The sequence below is a fragment of the Schistocerca nitens genome, chromosome 2, assembly GCF_023898315.1.
Source record: "Schistocerca nitens isolate TAMUIC-IGC-003100 chromosome 2, iqSchNite1.1, whole genome shotgun sequence".
Lineage (NCBI taxonomy): Eukaryota > Metazoa > Arthropoda > Insecta > Orthoptera > Acrididae > Schistocerca > Schistocerca nitens.
The window spans coordinates 703372849-703391192 of NC_064615.1; the positions used below are offsets into that span (position 1 = coordinate 703372849).

An 18344-nucleotide genomic window follows, 5' to 3' on the forward strand; every position below is an offset into this window, starting at 1 on the left:
TAGATACAATTCCCTGTTCCACTCATAACACTTCTCCATTATTTGCCGTAAGCTAAAGATTTGGTCCTGACAACCTCTAAGAGGCCTAAACCCACACTGATTTTCATCCAATTGGTCCTCAACTAATACTCGCACTTTCCTTTTAACAATACCTGAGAAGATTTTACCCACAACGCAGATTAAAGAGATACCTCTGTAGTTGTTACAATCTTTTCTGTTTCCATGTTTAAAGATTGGTGTGATTACTGCTTTTGTCCAGTCTGATGGAACCTGTCCCGACTCCCAGGCCAATTCAATTATCCTGTGTAGCCATTTAAGACCTGACATTCCTCTGTATTTGATGAGTTCCGACTTAATGTCATCCACCCCAGCTGGTTTATTTCACCGCAATCTATTGACCATTTTCTCCACTTCCTAAAATGTGATCCTATTTCCATCATCATTCCTATCCCATTCTACCTCGAAATCTGAAACATTACTGATCGTATTTTCACCTACATTGAGCAACTCTTCAAAATATTCCCTCCATCTGCCAAAGGCATCCACAGGATTCACCAGCAGTTTTCCTGACCTGTCCCAAATACTTGTCATTTCCTTCTTACCTCCATTTCGAAGACTGCTAATTACACTCCAGAATGGTTTTCCAGCAGTTTGACCCATAGTCTCCAACCTGTTTCCAAAGTCTTCCCAAGATTTCTTCTTGGATACTGCAATTATCTGTTTGGCTTTGTTTCTTTCTTCAACATAACTTTCTCTGTCTACCTGAGTTCTAGTATGTAGCCATTTTTGATACGCCTTCTTTTTCCTTTTACAGGCTGCCTTGACTGTGTCATTCCACTAAGTTGTTTGCTTCATCCTACTTTTACTACTGTTCCAAGACATTCTTTAGCCACGTCTAGTACTGCGTCCCTGTACCTTGTCCATTCCTTTTCAAATGACTGTAATTGACTACATTCAACTAACTGGTACCTTTCTGAGATCGCTGTTATGTACTTGTGCCTGATTTCCTTATCCTGAAGTTTCTCCACTCTTATCGTCCTACATATGGACCTAACCTCCTGCACTTTCGGCCTCACAATCCCAATTTCACTGCAGATTAAATAATGATCAGTGTCATCAAAGAATCCCCTGAATACACGTGTGTCCCTCACAGCCTTCCTGAATTCCTGATCTGTTATTATATAGTCAATGACAGATCTGGTTCCCCTGCCTTCCCAAGTATACCAGTGAATGTTCTTATGTTTAAAAAAGGAGTTTGTGATTACTAAGCCCATACTGGCACAGAAATCCAAGAGTTGTTTCCAGTTCCTGTTGGCCTCCATATCCTCTCCAAATTTACCCATAACCTTTTCATACCCTTCAGTTCGATTTCCAATCCTGGCGTTAAAATCATCCATGAGCAGAACACTGTCCTTGTCCTTTACTCTAACAACTACATCACTGAGTGCCTCATAAAAACTATCCATCTTATCTTGACCTGTCCCTTCACAATGCGAATATACTAACACAATCCTAATTTTCTTGCTAGACACTGTCAAATCTATCCACATCAGTTGTTCGTTTACATACCTTATTGCAACTACGCTGGGTTCCATTTCTTTCCTGATGTAACGCCCTACATCCCATTGTGCTATTCCTGCTTTGACTCCTGACAGGTAGACCTTGTATTCTCCCACTTCCTCTTCTTTCTCACCCCTTACCCGAATGTCACTAACAGCTAAAACGTCCAGCCCCATCTTACTTGCAGCCTCTGCCAGCTCTACCTTCTTCCCAGAGTAGCCCCCATTGATATTAATAGCTCCCCATCTCATTACCATTTGTTTGCCAAGTCGTATCTTAGGAGTCCCTGGTTTGTCAGTTAGAGGTGGGACTCCGTCACCTCCAAAGGTCCGAGGCATTTTGCTCTGATTGTTGCCAGCATCATATTTAAAGTACCAGGGAAGCAGGTTGCTAGCCTTACTTGCCCCGAGTCCCATTGGGTTTTACCCCTAACGGCTGAGGGACTAACCGGTGGATTTGGTAGTCTTTGCCGTATGAGCACAAAGGTGACCACGACTCAGAATATGTCCGAGATGCCCAGCCTTATTCCAAAGTAACTGGTATCCCGACTGTCGGGACCACTTACTTGGCCACTCATACGTTGCCCGTGGTTCATGAACTAGGGACAAGACTACAGGAACCCACACCATGAACGACACACACACACACACACACACACACACACACACACACACACACACACACACACACACACACACACACACACACACATATATATATATATATGTGTGTGTGTGTGTGTGTGTGTGTGTGTGTGTGTGTGTGTGTGTGTGTGTGTGTGTGTGTGTGTGTGTGTGTATTTATATGCCATATGGCGCTCCATTAAGTATATAAAACAGATGTGTATTCGAATGAAACGTTGTGTTGCAATTTCAAGGAATCAGTGAAGAACTTTCGGAGATTTAAGATTTCGAACAAACGATCATTTACCCTGTATAAATAAAACTGCAAATGCTCGTTTGTTCAGAATCTTAAATCTCCGAAAGTTCTTCATCGATTGCTTCAAGGTTTTGACACAACGTTGTACTCAAATAAGCGTGTCTTTTCATGTACCTATTTTTACATGTAGAATGTATACATAATAATGTAATGTATAAAGGGGAAATAGTGAAACGTTGTTATCTAACAGGAAAGTTTTATTTATGGCATATCAGTTTACCATTAGAATACTACTACAGTATCTGAATTTGTAGCACAATAAACAAGGCTCAAGATCAGAAAGGGGGGGGGATGAGGAGATGGACGGAGGGGTGAAAGGAAATGGACATAGGAAGCAGAAAGGTGGTGATTGTGAGAGAGAGGGGGCAGGAGGAGATGGAGACAGAGAGGAGGGAGAAAATGCACATAGAGAGACAAAAGATATGACAGAGTGGGGGAGAGAGAGAAGGAGCAGTAGGATATGGAGAGAGATGGGGGAGGAGAAGATGGTCAGAGAAAGGGGGAGAAGGTGATGGACAGAGTGAGGGAGAGAGAAAGGGGAGGACAGAGAGAGGCGGGAGGAAGTGGTGGGCAGTGAGAGGAAAAGGGGAGCAGATGGACAAAGTGAGAGTGAGGAAAAGAGGGAGAGAGGCAGGGGAGAAGGAGATTAGAATGTATATCCGGTTCCCATACATATGATTTCTTTGTTTTCCAATAAACAGATAGAGCCACGGAAACGCGTGGCCGGGAACGGCTAGCATTATTGTGAAGCACGGCTGATAATCGCGGGGCGCATACTGCCTGCGAGCCGCAGTGGTGGATAATGTCGGAATCTCCGTGTGGACGTTGACGGACAGTACTGGCTTCTCTGAGGGTGACTGATCACCGAAAGTCGAACGAAACAATTCAAGTCATTAACCATAATTATAAAAAAATTCATCCAACTAAAACCTGCAAGTAAAATTCCTTTTTTTGACATCAGTTTCCTGAGACGCTCACTTTCAACAACTACTTGCCAAATTTCCTAGCCACCTTTGTTCCATTAACAACAAATGATGACTTTTAAAACAATAGTAATTCCCCATCTCAATACCGGCATCTAGTGGTCACTTTTACAAACTTAAAACGAGATGTTGTACCTACCGTCAGATACAAAAACCATTCAGGGGATCAGGCTTCTTGCTGGGCCTTACTATTTGCCTATTCCCTGCTCCTAGAGTGCTTTCACTCTTGCTTGCTCCTTCAATATTTGTTATATACATTGACGTTAATGTCAAATAGAACCCTGAATAGCAATGCGGTAGACAGCCGTAGCCACTGCATCGCGTAGTAAAGCTTATCTTGCCACCTGCCTTTGCCCCACCTTCCGGCTTCTTAGAGCTCGAGCAAGATAATTTGCCCTCTCTGCAGAGAGGCATTCTCGTTCTCAGCGCCTGATGAGCCCATTACTATTCCTAAGCGGCGGGCACTTCAATTTCCCGTCGCCGAGTGAGCTGTCTACTTCGTCTATCATGAATGAAACATTCCCTGCCAGTTAGCGATTTGAAGCCCATGAAGTCAAGATCGCACATGAAATCATCTTTATTTGGATTGATTACTGGTTTCGGCTGACAGTCTAGCCATCTTCAGATCATAAAACATTCTTGGTAAGTGTTGGTTTCATTACGGCTTCATAAATCATTAAAATTTTTCTTAAAATAAGGGCATTCATACACAACATAATTAAAACAGCCTTTCATCTTTCGTGGCCGGTGTAATTGAAAGATGGTCGTAAAAAAAAGGCATTATGGCACTACAACTTAGCAGCTGATACAATGAGCATTTACATAATGTCATCACGGAGATGATCACATATATGTTGCTGTGATGTGGTACACGTGAACAGTATTACAGCTCATGCCTATACTGTTCACATGCTCCACGTCACAGCAACATATATCTGATGATATCTATTACGAAATTACGTAAATCCTGATTGTGTCAGTTGTTAAGTTGTAACGGCATAACTCATTTGTTTCATGACTATCGTCCAGTTTCACTGGCCACGATCGACGAAAATCTGGTTTTAGTTATTTCTTGTATGAATGTTATCTTTTTAAGAAAGATTTTAACGATATGTGAAACCGCATTTCCACCACCAAGAATGTTTTATGATCCGCAGATAGCTCAATTGTTGCCGAAACTGGTCATCAATCCAAATAAATAAGATCTCGTGTGCTTCCTTTACTTAATGGGTTTTTAATTCCTAATATAAACAAAAAATTACAATGTCAACAAACTTGATATATTAAAGAAACTAAAAAAGGTGTTCTCTCGCATCTCGTGCCTCGCTTTTCGTTTATGGCCAATTTATTGAGATATTTCGACAGTAACTACTGTAGTGTATGAAATTCGAATAGTTTGCAATAAAAATAGTGGTCGTTTACATGTTTGCGTATGGTGCATGTTACGTCCGTCTTTGCTGCGTATGAAATGTAGCTAACGTGTTGAGAACTATATCTCCAACAATTCGTATTAGACGTTGTAAAGGGGACTTAGAAGATCAAGTTTTACATAGGAACCCATGTTCAGAAATCGTTCGTTTCCATGTTAGAAGAAAACCAAGATGTACAGATTTCACCCCTGTTTACTGTGGTATTACAACAGCTGTTAGATACGATGACCAAGTTCGGTGCACACAGTGTACCTGCGCAGTAAATTCGTATTAACTCTGTCCAACATGTGTGGTGTATGGTTAATCAATTCTGCTGCAGCCATGATCCATGCAACCATATCTTCCTCCTACTGGACAGGGGTCTCATAAATAAGATTTTTCATGTGGGCCCCAAGAAAAAGTCCAAAGAAATCAGATCTGGCGATCTTGGTGGCCAAGCATGTGATCCACCTCGATCAATCCACCTGTCCCCATAGACAACAATCAGATGGTTTTGGATGCGAACTGGAAAATGTACTGTCATGCCTTCATGCTGGAAACACAGTTCGTGTCGAATATCCAGTGGCACATCTTCCGAAAACTCCGCCAGCACTTGTTGCAGGAACATCAAGTACTTGGCACCCGTTGGGTGTGGAGGAAGGATATACAGCCCAGTAGCATGACGACCGGGGATACCTGCCCACACATTGTCCTGCAGGTGTGCTGAAATGTTCGTTTATAAGTGTTTTGATCCCAAATGTGGCTATTTCGAGTGTTCAAAACAGTTTCCCTGTCGAAAAGCGCTTCGTCGATGACGAAAATTCGCCTTGGAAACTAAGGAAAATCCGCACAACGGTGAAAAAAGCAAGTAGAGAAATTGACACATGGCACAAAATCCGCTGGGAGTATGGCGTACATCTCCTGATGGTCACGTGGGTGAGTTGCTGTTCGTGCAGAACACGCTAGACAGACGAGTGAGACGCATGCAAGTCATGAGCAATGGCTCGAGTAGTCGTCGACTTTCTTCAACTTGATGAAGCACTTTCTGTTCCAACACAACAGAGCGCCGCCGTCTTGGAGCACCACAGTTTGATCTGTCACTTGCGAATTCCCCACTTTCCAGCGGCCATTGTTCTACTTTGGGAAACATGGGAATGGGATGCGATGGAGTCACACTGTTTGCAAAGCAATCCTGGTACAGACGTTGGACTTCACTTCCATTATGGCGAGCTTCATCATAAATTAACAAAACGTCGGTGTACTCTGCCAATGTGTAACCAGGTATCCTGTTACTGCAGTACTAGCGACCGTAATGTCAACTGACGCATCACCAGGAAGCATGAAAACAGGGCATATGGGAACAGAGGACATCACGTAACATCGCGTCATCATACCATCCACGAATGTGGGTAGCCTACCATAACAGGTGAACTGAATAAGAAACATCTAGCGCGCGACTGAGTAGCTCTAGGAAACGAACCGTTACCAGACATGGGTTCTTATGTAACACTTGATGTAATAAGTTACATCTACAACACCTAGAAGTGTGTAACATGAATTGTGAAACATCCTGTATAGTGCAGACACTTCTGATTGCACGTGCAAACGATAAAGATAATAAACAGTTGGAGACACGGAAACGAGTTTTTGAGAAGTGATACTATTTTGCCATATAGTTGACACATGAACCTTTCTTATATAATGTGATACATGAGTAGCAACAGAATTTTTCAATGAAATAATGTAATTATTGTAATGCCCATCGATAGCTTGTGAAATGAGTTTTAGTAGTTTACAGTGATGCAGCCCAATACGTAAAATTATTTTATCTAGTACCCAACATTATTTTATCCAAACATAAAATTAATGTGGTTAAGGAAGAAATTACAAGTTTATATTTCCACCAAGCATGACCTTTTCGTTAGCTATTGACTTCACTTGTTGTCAGTTGTCTGTTGTCTGTTTAATGACACACTGTTTCAAGATCTCTCGCAATTGAACTGCATTAGCATGTTAGTGAGGTGAAACTGTGTAAACCGCACTGTGGTTTGGTAAGAGATGAAGAGATGCCAATTTTAACATGGCAACAAGATAAAGAAGAAGAGATTTACAAGTCAAGCAAAAATAAATCGCTCCTTCTGTATCAGTTTCAGTGTAATACTCTAACCCAGGGCCTGCCACTGCGTACCGAACTACACGCGTGCGGCATGTGTGGGCGAAGGCCCTTCCTGTCACTTGTGTTTGCTCGGTCCTTCTCGGAAGTACAAGGAACAGCGCGACATTTCATTTAGCATTGCGGTGCGGCATTTTTCGGTCAGCACAACTCTCTGAGTTCGGCAGAATCGTACTTTCAGCGCTGTTTAACCTTCACTGATTGTCAGTGCTATCAATGGCGCTCACAACTCCAGCGGTTGTTTGCACAAAAAGAGGAACTCTAGCGATCTATCGCCGAATTCCTTAAAAATGAATCGGAGTGACAGAAGGTATACGCGACAGGTACTGGGTATTTGCTATGAAACGGCATTACAGTACCTTGCAGAAAGAATTTAAATATTTAGTAGACACTGAAACAGCAAATTACCACAACGATCGAAATGGTTCAAATGGCTCTGGGCACTATGGGACTTAACATCTGAGGTCATCAGTCCCCAAGAACTTAGAACTACTTAAACCTAACTAACCTAAGGACATCACACACATCCATGCCCGAGGCAGGATTCGAACCTGCGACCGTAGCAGCAGCGTGGTTCCGCTCGGCCACAACGGCCGGGAACGATCGATAGACAGGATTCATTGTTCCGTACATCAAAAAGCACTTTTTGCTGAATTTACAGGCCTGGAGCACGCGAAGGAACTGGTGGTACGAATAATAAAGTTTGTGAAGCCTCACGGATTATTCCATTATCATTTGCAACAGTTTTCAATGGAACTGAACTAATAGCATGGAACCTTCATGTAATACTCCAAAGTACGTTGGTAAAGTCAAGGGGTATACCTGGAACCATCTTTCTATTTAAAACTCGCTATTGTTGAATTTGTGAAGGAAAAGGCAGGCAGCAACGAAAATTAGAACATCCAGAATGTACTGCAGACCTAGCATATTAGGTGGACTTGAGTGCAACACCGCTCACAGTAAGATATCTCAAGGTACACTAGGTGATCAAGAGTGTCCGGAAACCTGGCTGAAAATGACTTACAAGTTCGTGACGACCTCCACCGGTAATGCTGGAATTCAACATGGTGTTGGCCCTCCCTTAGCCTTGATGACAGCTTCCACTCTCGCAGGCATACGTCCAATCAGGTTCTGAAAGGTTTCGTGGGGAATGGCAGCCCATTCTTCACGGAGTGCTGCACTGAGGAGAGGTATCGATGTCGGTCGGTGAGGCCTGGCACGAAGTCTGCGTTCCAAAACATCGCAAAGGTGTTGTATAGGATTCAGGTCAGAACTCTGTGCAAGCCAGTCCATTAGAGGGATGTTACTGTCGTGCAACCACTCCGCCACAACCCGTGCATTACGAACAGGTGCTCGATCGTGTTCAAAGTTGCAATCGCCATCCTCTAACTGCTCTTCAAAAGTGGGGAGCAAGAAGGTGCTTAAAACATCAATGTAGGCATGTGCTGTGATAGTGCCACGCAAAACAAGGGGTGCAATCCCGCTCCATGAAAAACACAACCACACCAAGACACCACCGCCTCCGAATTTTACTATGGGCGCTACACACGTTGGCAGATGAAGTACAGCGGCCATTCGCCATACCCACAGCCTGCTATCGGATTTCCACATTGTGCACCGTTCAAAAAAACTGGCTCTGAGCAATATGGAACTTAACATCTGAGGTCATCAGTCCCCTAGAACTTAGAACTACTTAAACCTAACTAACCTAAGGGCATCACACACATCCATGCCCGAGGCAGGATTCGAACCTGCGACCGTAACAGTCGCGCGGTTCCAAACTGTAGCGCCTAGAAACGCTCGGCCACCCCGGCCGGCTTTGTGCACCGTGATTCGTCACTCCACACAACGTTTTCCCACTTTTCAGTCGTCCAATGTTTACGCTCCTTACACCAAGGGAGGCGTCGTTTGGCCTTTACCGGCGTGATGTGTGGCTTATGAGCAGCCCCTCGACCATGAAATCCAAGTTCTCTCACCTCCCGCCTAACTGTCATAGTACTTGCAGTGTATCCTGATGAAGTTTGGAATTCCCGTGTGATGGTCTGAGTAGATGTCTAGCTATTACACATTACGACCCTCTTCAACTGTCGGCGGTCTCTGTCAGTCAACAGACGAGGTCGGTCTGTAGGCTTTTGTGGTGTACCGGTCCACGTTTGCACTTCACTATCACATGGCAAACAATGGACCTAGGGATGTTTAGGAGTGTGGAAATCTCGCTTACAGACGTATGACACAAGTGACACGCAATCACTTCTGGACGTTCGATGTCTGTGAGTTCCGCGGAGAACCCCACTCTGCTCTCTCACGATGTCTATTGACTGTTGAGGTCGCTCATATGGAGTACTTGGCAGTAGGTGCCAGCACAATGCACCTAATATGAAAAACGTATGTTTTTGGGGGTGTCCGGAGACTTTTGATCACATAGTGTAACTTCCTTCTGTTTTGGTGGGTACGCACTTAAAAAGAAAATCTAACTTTAGAAGGGACACATTATGATAGACACTATCCAGTTCCCTAAGCTCACTGGCGTTAAAGAAAACGTGAAGTTTGAAGAATTCATTGTGGTCTTGCAAGAATTACAGTGGTAGTTTTATGAAGATTTTTAGGACGCTATCTGTCTTACAGCTATTTCCGAGCTACTGCTTGCCATTTCAGTTGAAAGCTGCCTTGTGCATGTGCAGATGCAACTGATTGCAAAAAAATGTTCAAATGTATGTGAAATCTTATGGGACTTAACTGCTAAGATCATCAGTCCCTAAGCTTACACACTACTTAACCTAAATTATCCTAAGGACAAACACACACACCCATGCCCGAGGGAGGACTCGAACCTCCGCCGGGACCAGCCGCACAGTCCATGACTGCAGCGCGTTATACCCCTCGGCTAATCCCGCGCGGAGACTGATCGAGCTGAAAGGTAATTCCAGTTTTAATGACAAATCTTTTTACGTTAAAACTCTCCAGGGCGTCTGCATTGCTTTCCTCAGGTAAAGTTCTCGTGTTTTTTGATGAGGCTGCAAAAGTGCTACAATATTTTGATCTACAAATTTTTCTGAGAGAGGCTTTTTTTAGATTATGAAAGTAAATAAGTCACGAGTTCGTGGCAACTTCAGTGAAATTGTCTGCGTCTTCCGTACGCCGGCAATTTGTACCAGATGAAAACTATGTTACGTCTTCAGCGCGCAAAAATTATTAAATAATACTGAAAATTTAATTTGTTTATGACCTGTGTTGTTGAGAAACGTGAAATATAAAACCGAGTGGTATGCAGTGCGACTGACTGCACTGCCACTGAAATGTGGCGTGTTCGCGGTTTTCCTCTCTGACTCGCTCCCTGCGCACGGACAGACTGGCCTGGTGGTTGGGGAATTTGAAAAGAGGCTGAGCGCTTTGGTACTCGTGCCCGGACGAACCCCGCGAGCAGAAACCGTGGCTGTCCCCGCTCTAACCGTGTTGTTAATAACTAACGGTTGAAATGTCGAATTATTGGTGATATTGCCATGACCTGCTAATAAGATCGTCCGAAAGATCAGTACCGTTCTCTCCTCAGCTACTGCCCCGTCTGCGCAGCTGGGAGCGGTGTAATTCTGTGCGCACTGTATTTGCTCACAACTCCAGCAGACTGGTTAAGAGCAGGTGTCCGTGTGCTCTGGGTTGCAGCGCTGTGCCGCGAGCTGCTGCTGACGACGAACTGCCTGGACCCGGGGTACGCGCGGCTGGCGCTGTACACGGGCGTGCTGCTGCACGAGCTGTCGCGCAGCCTGCTGGAGTCTGCGCGCCGCTCCGCCGGGGACCGCTCGGCGCTGGAGCAGCTGCTGGAGGCTCGCGCGCTGCTGGCCGCGGCGCAGCGGGCGCTCCAGCCAGAGCCGCCGGGCAGCGCCGGGGAGCGCATGTTGCAGCTGGTGCGCGGCGCGCAGCACGAGGTGGAGGCCCGCGTCAAGGAGGCTTAGCCACCACACACCGCAGACAGACACACACTCCGCACTCGTCGCGGCCGCTGCGAGCCTTGCGCAGGAACACGTTCTGTCTATCTAGCTTGCGTATATCACAAATGACAGGTTGAACACTTTGTGCAAAGACAGTGGTCCACGAAACTTTTGTTCCTATAGTTTCGTCTAGAACTGCGCTGGATATCTTCAGAGGCGTTGCTCCTCCGTTGAGTCTTGCCGACTGATATGTCGGACGTCCGAGACGGACGTAGGTGCTATAGAAAAGAGTGTGGCCGGAGCTACACGTCATAGACATTATCCTTGGCGAAGATCAAACTTAACTATCGATTTTAGTCTTGTCAAAGATAAAAAAACTGCTTAGCGGATTCTACAGAGCTACTGTCCGCTTCATGGTCTCTTCTTTCCTATTAAAATTATCCCTATGTTTATATTTTTCAGCGGCTTCTCTGCGTAATAGTTCGTCACTGTACATAAAAATTTTGTTTCAGAAGACTTCACTTCGTAACTTGCTGACTGAAGAGCATCGCATGCTACAGACGATTTCTGTATTTTACCTAGTCGGCAATGACTTTTCTGTTCCTTTATCCTTTTTTCGAAAAATGACGCACTCACGCGGATATTTACACGAGAACTCCAACCACCACCCACCAAAAAAGAGAGGTGACATCAAAAGCTTTGTCGGTAGAGGCAAAAGGATTTGCTCGCTGGAATACCTGGACGCTTAAAATATCTGAAGCAGAATTTCGAGAAAAATGGCTACTTGCCTAAAGAAGTACACAGAATTCTACTGCCAAATAACGGAAGCCCGAAGGACAAGCATGAAAAACAACGAGATGGAAGAATATACTTTCCCTCCCTTTTCTTAAAAATGTAACAGATCAGATCGGAAAGATTTTACAAAAATATATTAGACTGGCTTTAGACCAACAAACAAAATAGGTCCAGCACCTCGATCTGTAAAGGATAAACACACTCCTGTCATAGGCGCCATATGTATGAAATTACGTGCACGTGTGGTGAAGTTTATATTGGAACAATCAAGAGTAGCGTGAATACACAGCTAAAGGAACACAGATGTCTTTGCCGACTAGGGAAAATAGAAAAATTGGCTGCAGTAGAGCTTGCTCCTCGCTCAGGAAGTTAAGAAGTAAAGTTTCCTGAAACAAAAATTTTATCTGCGACGACGAGCTGTTATCCGCTGCTATGTAGAGAAGTTCAAATGTTCAAATGTGTGTGAAGTCCTAAGGGACCAAACTGCGGAGGTCATCGATCCATAGACTTACACACTCCTTAGACTAACTTCAACTAATTAGTGCTAAGAACAACACACACACACACCGAAGCCAAAGGGAGGACTCGAATCTCCCGCGGGAGGGCCCGCGCAATCCGTGACATGGCGCCTCAAACCTCGCGGCCAGTAAGCGCGTCGTAGAGAAGTCATTGAAAAATATTAACATAGAGATAATTTTCATAGAAACGATGAGACCTTTAATTAGCGGTATATGGACAGCAGCTCTGCAGAATCGCTAAACAGTTTTTTGATCTTTAACGAGACGACAATCGATAGTTAAGTTTTTACGTTTCACGAGGATAATCTCTAATCACTCTCAGACGTCCGACCCGTCAGTAGGCAAGACTAAATGGACAGCAACGCCTCTGAAGTCCAGCGCAGTTCTGAACGGAACGTTAGGAACAGAAGAGTTTTGTGGGCGAAGACCTTATACCTCGAAAGCTTTACCGGCAGCAGTGTCATCCAGTCGTCAAAGCCTTCATTCTATAAGTGAGTGCAAAGCCCACTCAGTCAGCTGACATACCTGTCACCCACAGGAGACAACGCGCTAATACCATGTCAGACCTACTGTAAGCTTGACAAAGGCCTCATTTCGGCGATGAAGAAAGTCCATAACATTCTTCAGGTTTCCCATACCCGGCTGAAACCCTCTACATTTCGAACTTATGGAGCTACAAAATTGCAGGGATGAAGATTGCCACGTTTCATCCGATTTTCTAAGTAGTCCCAGCCATTTTCTATCGGATTATCTCAGCGGCGCAGTCACCAGTTGTGCTTGACAAATCCTTTATATGGATAAAATCGTACACAGGACCTGGGTTTCAGAATGTAAATCGCATCTTCAGGTGCTATAAAAAATAAAGGAAACCAAGAGCGATTCTTCATAAAATTTATTAACACTGAAAGGGCCCAAACAAATATGACCATCAGATCACACCTTGACTGCGTACGAGGCATTCGTACCATCACGTAAAAAAAATCCAGAGAATTTATCAAGTACCATGCGAGATGCTGTGAGGGTGAGGCACGAAAAATTCCCTGAGTCACCCAGTACGACACTGGGTAAACGGGTGCTAAGCGATAAAACAGGAATGTAACAACAATTAAGCACACTTTGTCAGCCTATTGTAATCTATAAACGAACTGCGAACGACTAAACAGGTGGTATGGGCTTAAGAAATCAAAATTAAGGTATAAAAGCGGTAGACTGCCAATTTGTGAACCTCGAAAGTAGCTTGCCATGCAAGTTCTCAGCCCGCCGTATATCGTGGAGGCCCAGCGAGACCGGTCAGCACGCTGCTGTGCGCGCCGCTATGAGACGCCTGAGTACACGCAGTCGCCAGGTAGCGGCCACCACCGGAACTAATACAGAGGGCGGGAGGGACCACCGAAGAAATCATAGCTAACAACAAGGCCGCGCGCTCAGGTTTCCTCCCAAACGCTACCCGCTACTAACAGCGCTCGAACTATCTTATTTATGCATTTCATTAGCTAAGGCAGATCTAGTACAGAGCAACCAATAAAAGCAAGAGATGTAATGTATAATGCAATTGTCAAGAAAGAAATGAATAAAAGTTTATTATGAAATTGTCAAGAAACATAGCAAAACCTTGGAACAAAAAATTAATAAAACCATAGAATAAAATATAAACAATGCCAAACCTACATACCACAATTTATGGCTTTGAATACTTTTGTTGATATTTCGGAACACGGGAGTGTCCACGATGTAATCCTCGTGAAGGTGTAGAAGAAAGGGCAAGACTCGGTCGTCGAGAATGTTGAAGTAAACATGCTAGTTAAGTGTTCACGGCAATCTGAATGAGTGGCCCAAGTCACAGTACGAAGGACACACCCAAAATACCAGTCAATCTGAATTACATACTCCACACACTGTGGGCGAAACATCCTATTAGGTCGTCGGTACACTCGACGCCTTGTGTCATTTTAGAGGAGGCAAACTCGTCACTCTTCGGACCACACTACACTCCTCCGCTCAACTCCTGTCCAGTTTTTGTGTTTGGCCCTCGAAAGAGATGCAACTTTGTGCTACTGGGAGCAACGATCTTCTGCGGTGTACGCTCTCCATATGTTCATTACATCTCGTTCCCTTTCCAATGTCCGCACGGAAATTGGTTGAATTACTATTTGGAACCCATTATCATTGATAAGGTATAACGTGTCCGGTCCCTACTGTTTAAAATATTTTCATTACTACTACGCTGTCCAGTCACATTTTGACCACCAGTAAAAACACGAATAAACACCTTTTGCAGTCTGGACATGCAGAAAAAGAGTCAGTAAGATTCTGGAAGGTATCGTCAGGCATGTGGAGCCATGCCGACTCCAGTGCCACGGTCAGCTGCGCTAGGTTCCTCGATTGAGGATCCATGGTTCGAACAACCTGATCGAGGTGGTCTCTCAGCTTCTCTAATGGTTTTAAATCCGAGGAATCTGGTGGCCAGGGGAGTACGGTAAATTCTTACTGGTGCTCCTCGATACGCACATACGTTACCAGCTATATTACATGTTGCATTGCTCTGCTGGTGGATGCCATCGTGCTGAGGAAAAACGGTGTGTAAGTGTTGACATGGTCCCCAAGGACAGATGCATACTGTTATCGATCCTTTGTGCCTTCCAGAATGCCGGGATCACTCTGAGAAAGCCACGAAAACGTTCCCCGAACCATAACGATTCCTCCGGCTTTGGACCTCCAGACCATCATTGCAGGGCATTTGCTTTCAAACGTTCCACGCTTAACATGTATAAAACATGATTCATCTGGAGAGCCCACCTGTCGCCACTCAGTGAACGTCCAGCTGCAGTAGTGGCGTGCAGATTCCAGCCTTGGTCGCCAATGAACAGCAGTCAGCATGATTGTAGCAACCAGGCGCCTGTTGCGGAGGCCCGTACGCAGAAACTTTCTCTGAACCGTCGTTGAGGAGACACAGTTGGTAGCCCCTTGGTTGATCTAGGCGGCCAGTTGCTCAACAGCTGTACGTCTATTTGCCCATACACGTCTCAGCAGCCGTCGTTCACCGCTGTCATCTATGGTCCTTGGTGCGGGAGCAGCAATGTGCACGTGTAAAAACATCACGGTGCATCCACACAGCACCAGACGTAATAAAAATAAGCGAGGAGTAAAATAGCACTATTAACAAGGACTAGAGAAAGTGAGTAATCACTAACACGAGATGAACTATACGGCAAGTCATGTAAGTCAGAACTACCACACCAAATTCACAATTTTTTAGTCGTATCATCCACATTCGTCATTATTAAAAGTATAAGACAGAACTTAAAATATTCATGTACGACAGGAGAACTTTGTACCCCGTCATCACATGGTAATGAAATGGAATGAACAAAAGGATTATCAGTTGCTTTCTGGTGATGCACACACTGTAGCACGACAGTATCATATGCACTGTTCTCGCACCTCTATCGTAACTCTTTGTTCCACTTAATGTACAAATTATTAGTTACTATTCACTATTGAATAGTGATACTGTGGTGTGCGTACTGTAAGACCTTCGGCACACACGCCATCAGATTATTTGACTTGTCGCTCTAACGAAGTAGGTGAGTGTCAGCAATATGTCTCGTGGTCTTATCGTGGCGTGTTTATCTTATGCCGTTAGGTCAGACGATAGAAATGCCACTCGCACGCTTAGAGTAGCAGATTGACGGTGACCAACTTTAAATAAAATAAAAAAAATCATAGATATTACGTAACTTGTCTGTATGCTGTTTACAATTAACAATCTGAAGTCCTTTGGTCTTGGCACATTAATCTTATTCTCACATATCTCTGATACTTGACAAAGTGTCTATACATTTCTCTTCATGGCTATGTACCGGAATATGGTAATATTATTATGCGCAGACTGAAACTTGACTATAGACTGGTACAGACTAATGTATACTGGTACAGACTAATGCAGACTGACTAATCGGAGGTCTGTAGACTCGTTATAATACCTCGAGCGTTCAGGTATCAATGCGCGAGTGTGATCCGCGAGGAGAAAATCTCATTGGCTGCGTTACATATTAATACGCGGATCGGCGGAAGCAGAATTTGGTCCGTCTCTAAGACAGCGCCATCTCGTAGTGCGGAGACGGACGAGCGCTGCGCCTGCGCTGTTGTGCTTCGTGGGGCGCGCTCTAGTGGGAAAGTTGTGTACACGCTGACTACGCGGAACTATGTACACAACAGATACTTTTGTGATTTATGTAATAAGAATCTTATACAACTTTTATCTTTTTCCCTAGACTGCACTATTCAAAAAATCTTATTGCAATTCGTTATCAGCTGCAACTGTTTAAAAATGCAACCGAAATACTCATAGTGTCCACTGAAAATTTGTACCAGAATGGGATTCGAATCGGATCCCCTGCTAACTGCGAGCAGTCGCCTTAGACAGTTAAACATCTGAGCGCATTGCGCGGCCGACTTAAACTTTCAATGGCACCGATGTTCCTCTCCTACACACGGCTTTCAAATGAACCTAATCGATGGGGTCGGTTAGTGATTCATCATTACGTAACAACTCTGTGAAACATCTCTCCAACATTAATCTTTGTGAACTATGAGAATGCACAGGTTTTTTTTTAACTAATTCAGACGTATTCTCAATGGCTCAATAAGGTAATCTTCGTAAAGTCATAATTTGTTTTCTAAATTTGGTGTAAAACGATACGTTAGTGTTAAGATTTGTCTTATTTTCATAACTGTGTGTTGAAAAATAACTCAGATTTATCATAACTCACCTCCCTCCCCCCCCCCCCCTGCCAATTCCTTTAGAATGAAATCATAACATCGAAATGCGTTGGAGATTCTGTAAGCATTAAACAAATACTGACTGCAGACAGTGCAACAACGACAAAAATATACTAAGGACTGCGTCACTATACGTCAATAAGAAAGATAAAATCGCCACAGTTCCAGTTTATGTGAACAAATAAACCTAGCAAAATTTACGTAATAGCAGTGTGTTCATTCCAAACTAAGACACTTATTACCACGATGTATCTGATCACAGTACCACCACGAATCGTTATGCACCAAACGAATTTCCGAATGCTCCGCTACCTCAGAAGCAAAGAAGAAACCACACTAACATTGTCATCGTCTGAAATAGTTTCGCCCGTCTACAGACCTCTAGCACGGTTGTCAATCAGAGCGCAAGCCAAAGCAGCAAGAGCAATATAAGCAAAGTTTACGATTCAAGCAACACACTCAAAGAGGTAAAATCTTTCAAAATAATTAATCGTTAAGAGTATGCGCCACATAAACGCAGTATCGGTGTAAAATCTTTAATTACAGTAATTTAAGTGCAAAGCATAATTTGTGAATAAAAACAGGATATTTAAATCAACTTTTTAACATTTTCCTCTCTAAAATCTGATATTACCCGAAACGCTTAATTCGCAGAGCTTAGACATTTAAGATGATCTGTAACACGTGACTTCGTATTCTTATCAGTTGAAACACCTAAGAATTTAGGTATTTATTGATTTTCCAACATATAACATTTCCAATGGCGCAGTAGGGCGTTGAGCAGTACAAATTGCATTTACTGTGTTTCATCTAAGTTCACTTACAGATCGTTTGCAGAGGATTTTAAGAAAATATTATTGCCATTTTCTAGCATGGAAGTTTCTCCATTAGACTTAATTATAGCACTTCACTCATCAGCAAAAAGGCTACTTCAGCTTCTTGGACGTACTACGGCAGGTAATTTCTGTAGGGTGGAGGAAAACAACATAAGAAGTGCAGAGCAGGGCAGGAGCCGTCGAATCGAACAAAATTTTCCATGTAACCGTTGATCGGAAATGCACCGTTGTGGATCTTCGGCCATAAAATGACAGCCAGTCAGCGAAAGGCACGCGCAAGTTTGTGTATTTAATCGAACTTGCCCCAACCTGTTGTGCAAACCAGCGCAGTCGCTAATCCCATTAACTGTAGATTGCTGTTTCAGCTAGCTGCTACATAACGACTGTGTGAAACATCTCTCCAACATGTCTATACAGCTTTGT

The 18344-nt window shown here is 43.9% G+C and overlaps 1 protein-coding gene across 1 annotated transcript in view; it reads left to right on the forward strand.

Moving 5' to 3' along the window:
- Positions 1-13916, forward strand: part of LOC126235274 (SET domain-containing protein SmydA-8-like) — a 125195-nt gene extending 111279 nt beyond the window's left edge. The window contains exon 8 of the mRNA XM_049944003.1: positions 10725-13916. Coding sequence (XP_049799960.1) covers positions 10725-11014 — 290 coding nt within the window. The 3' untranslated portion in view covers positions 11015-13916. The remainder of the gene's footprint in view (positions 1-10724) is intronic.
- Positions 13917-18344: the final 4428 nt, after the last annotated feature.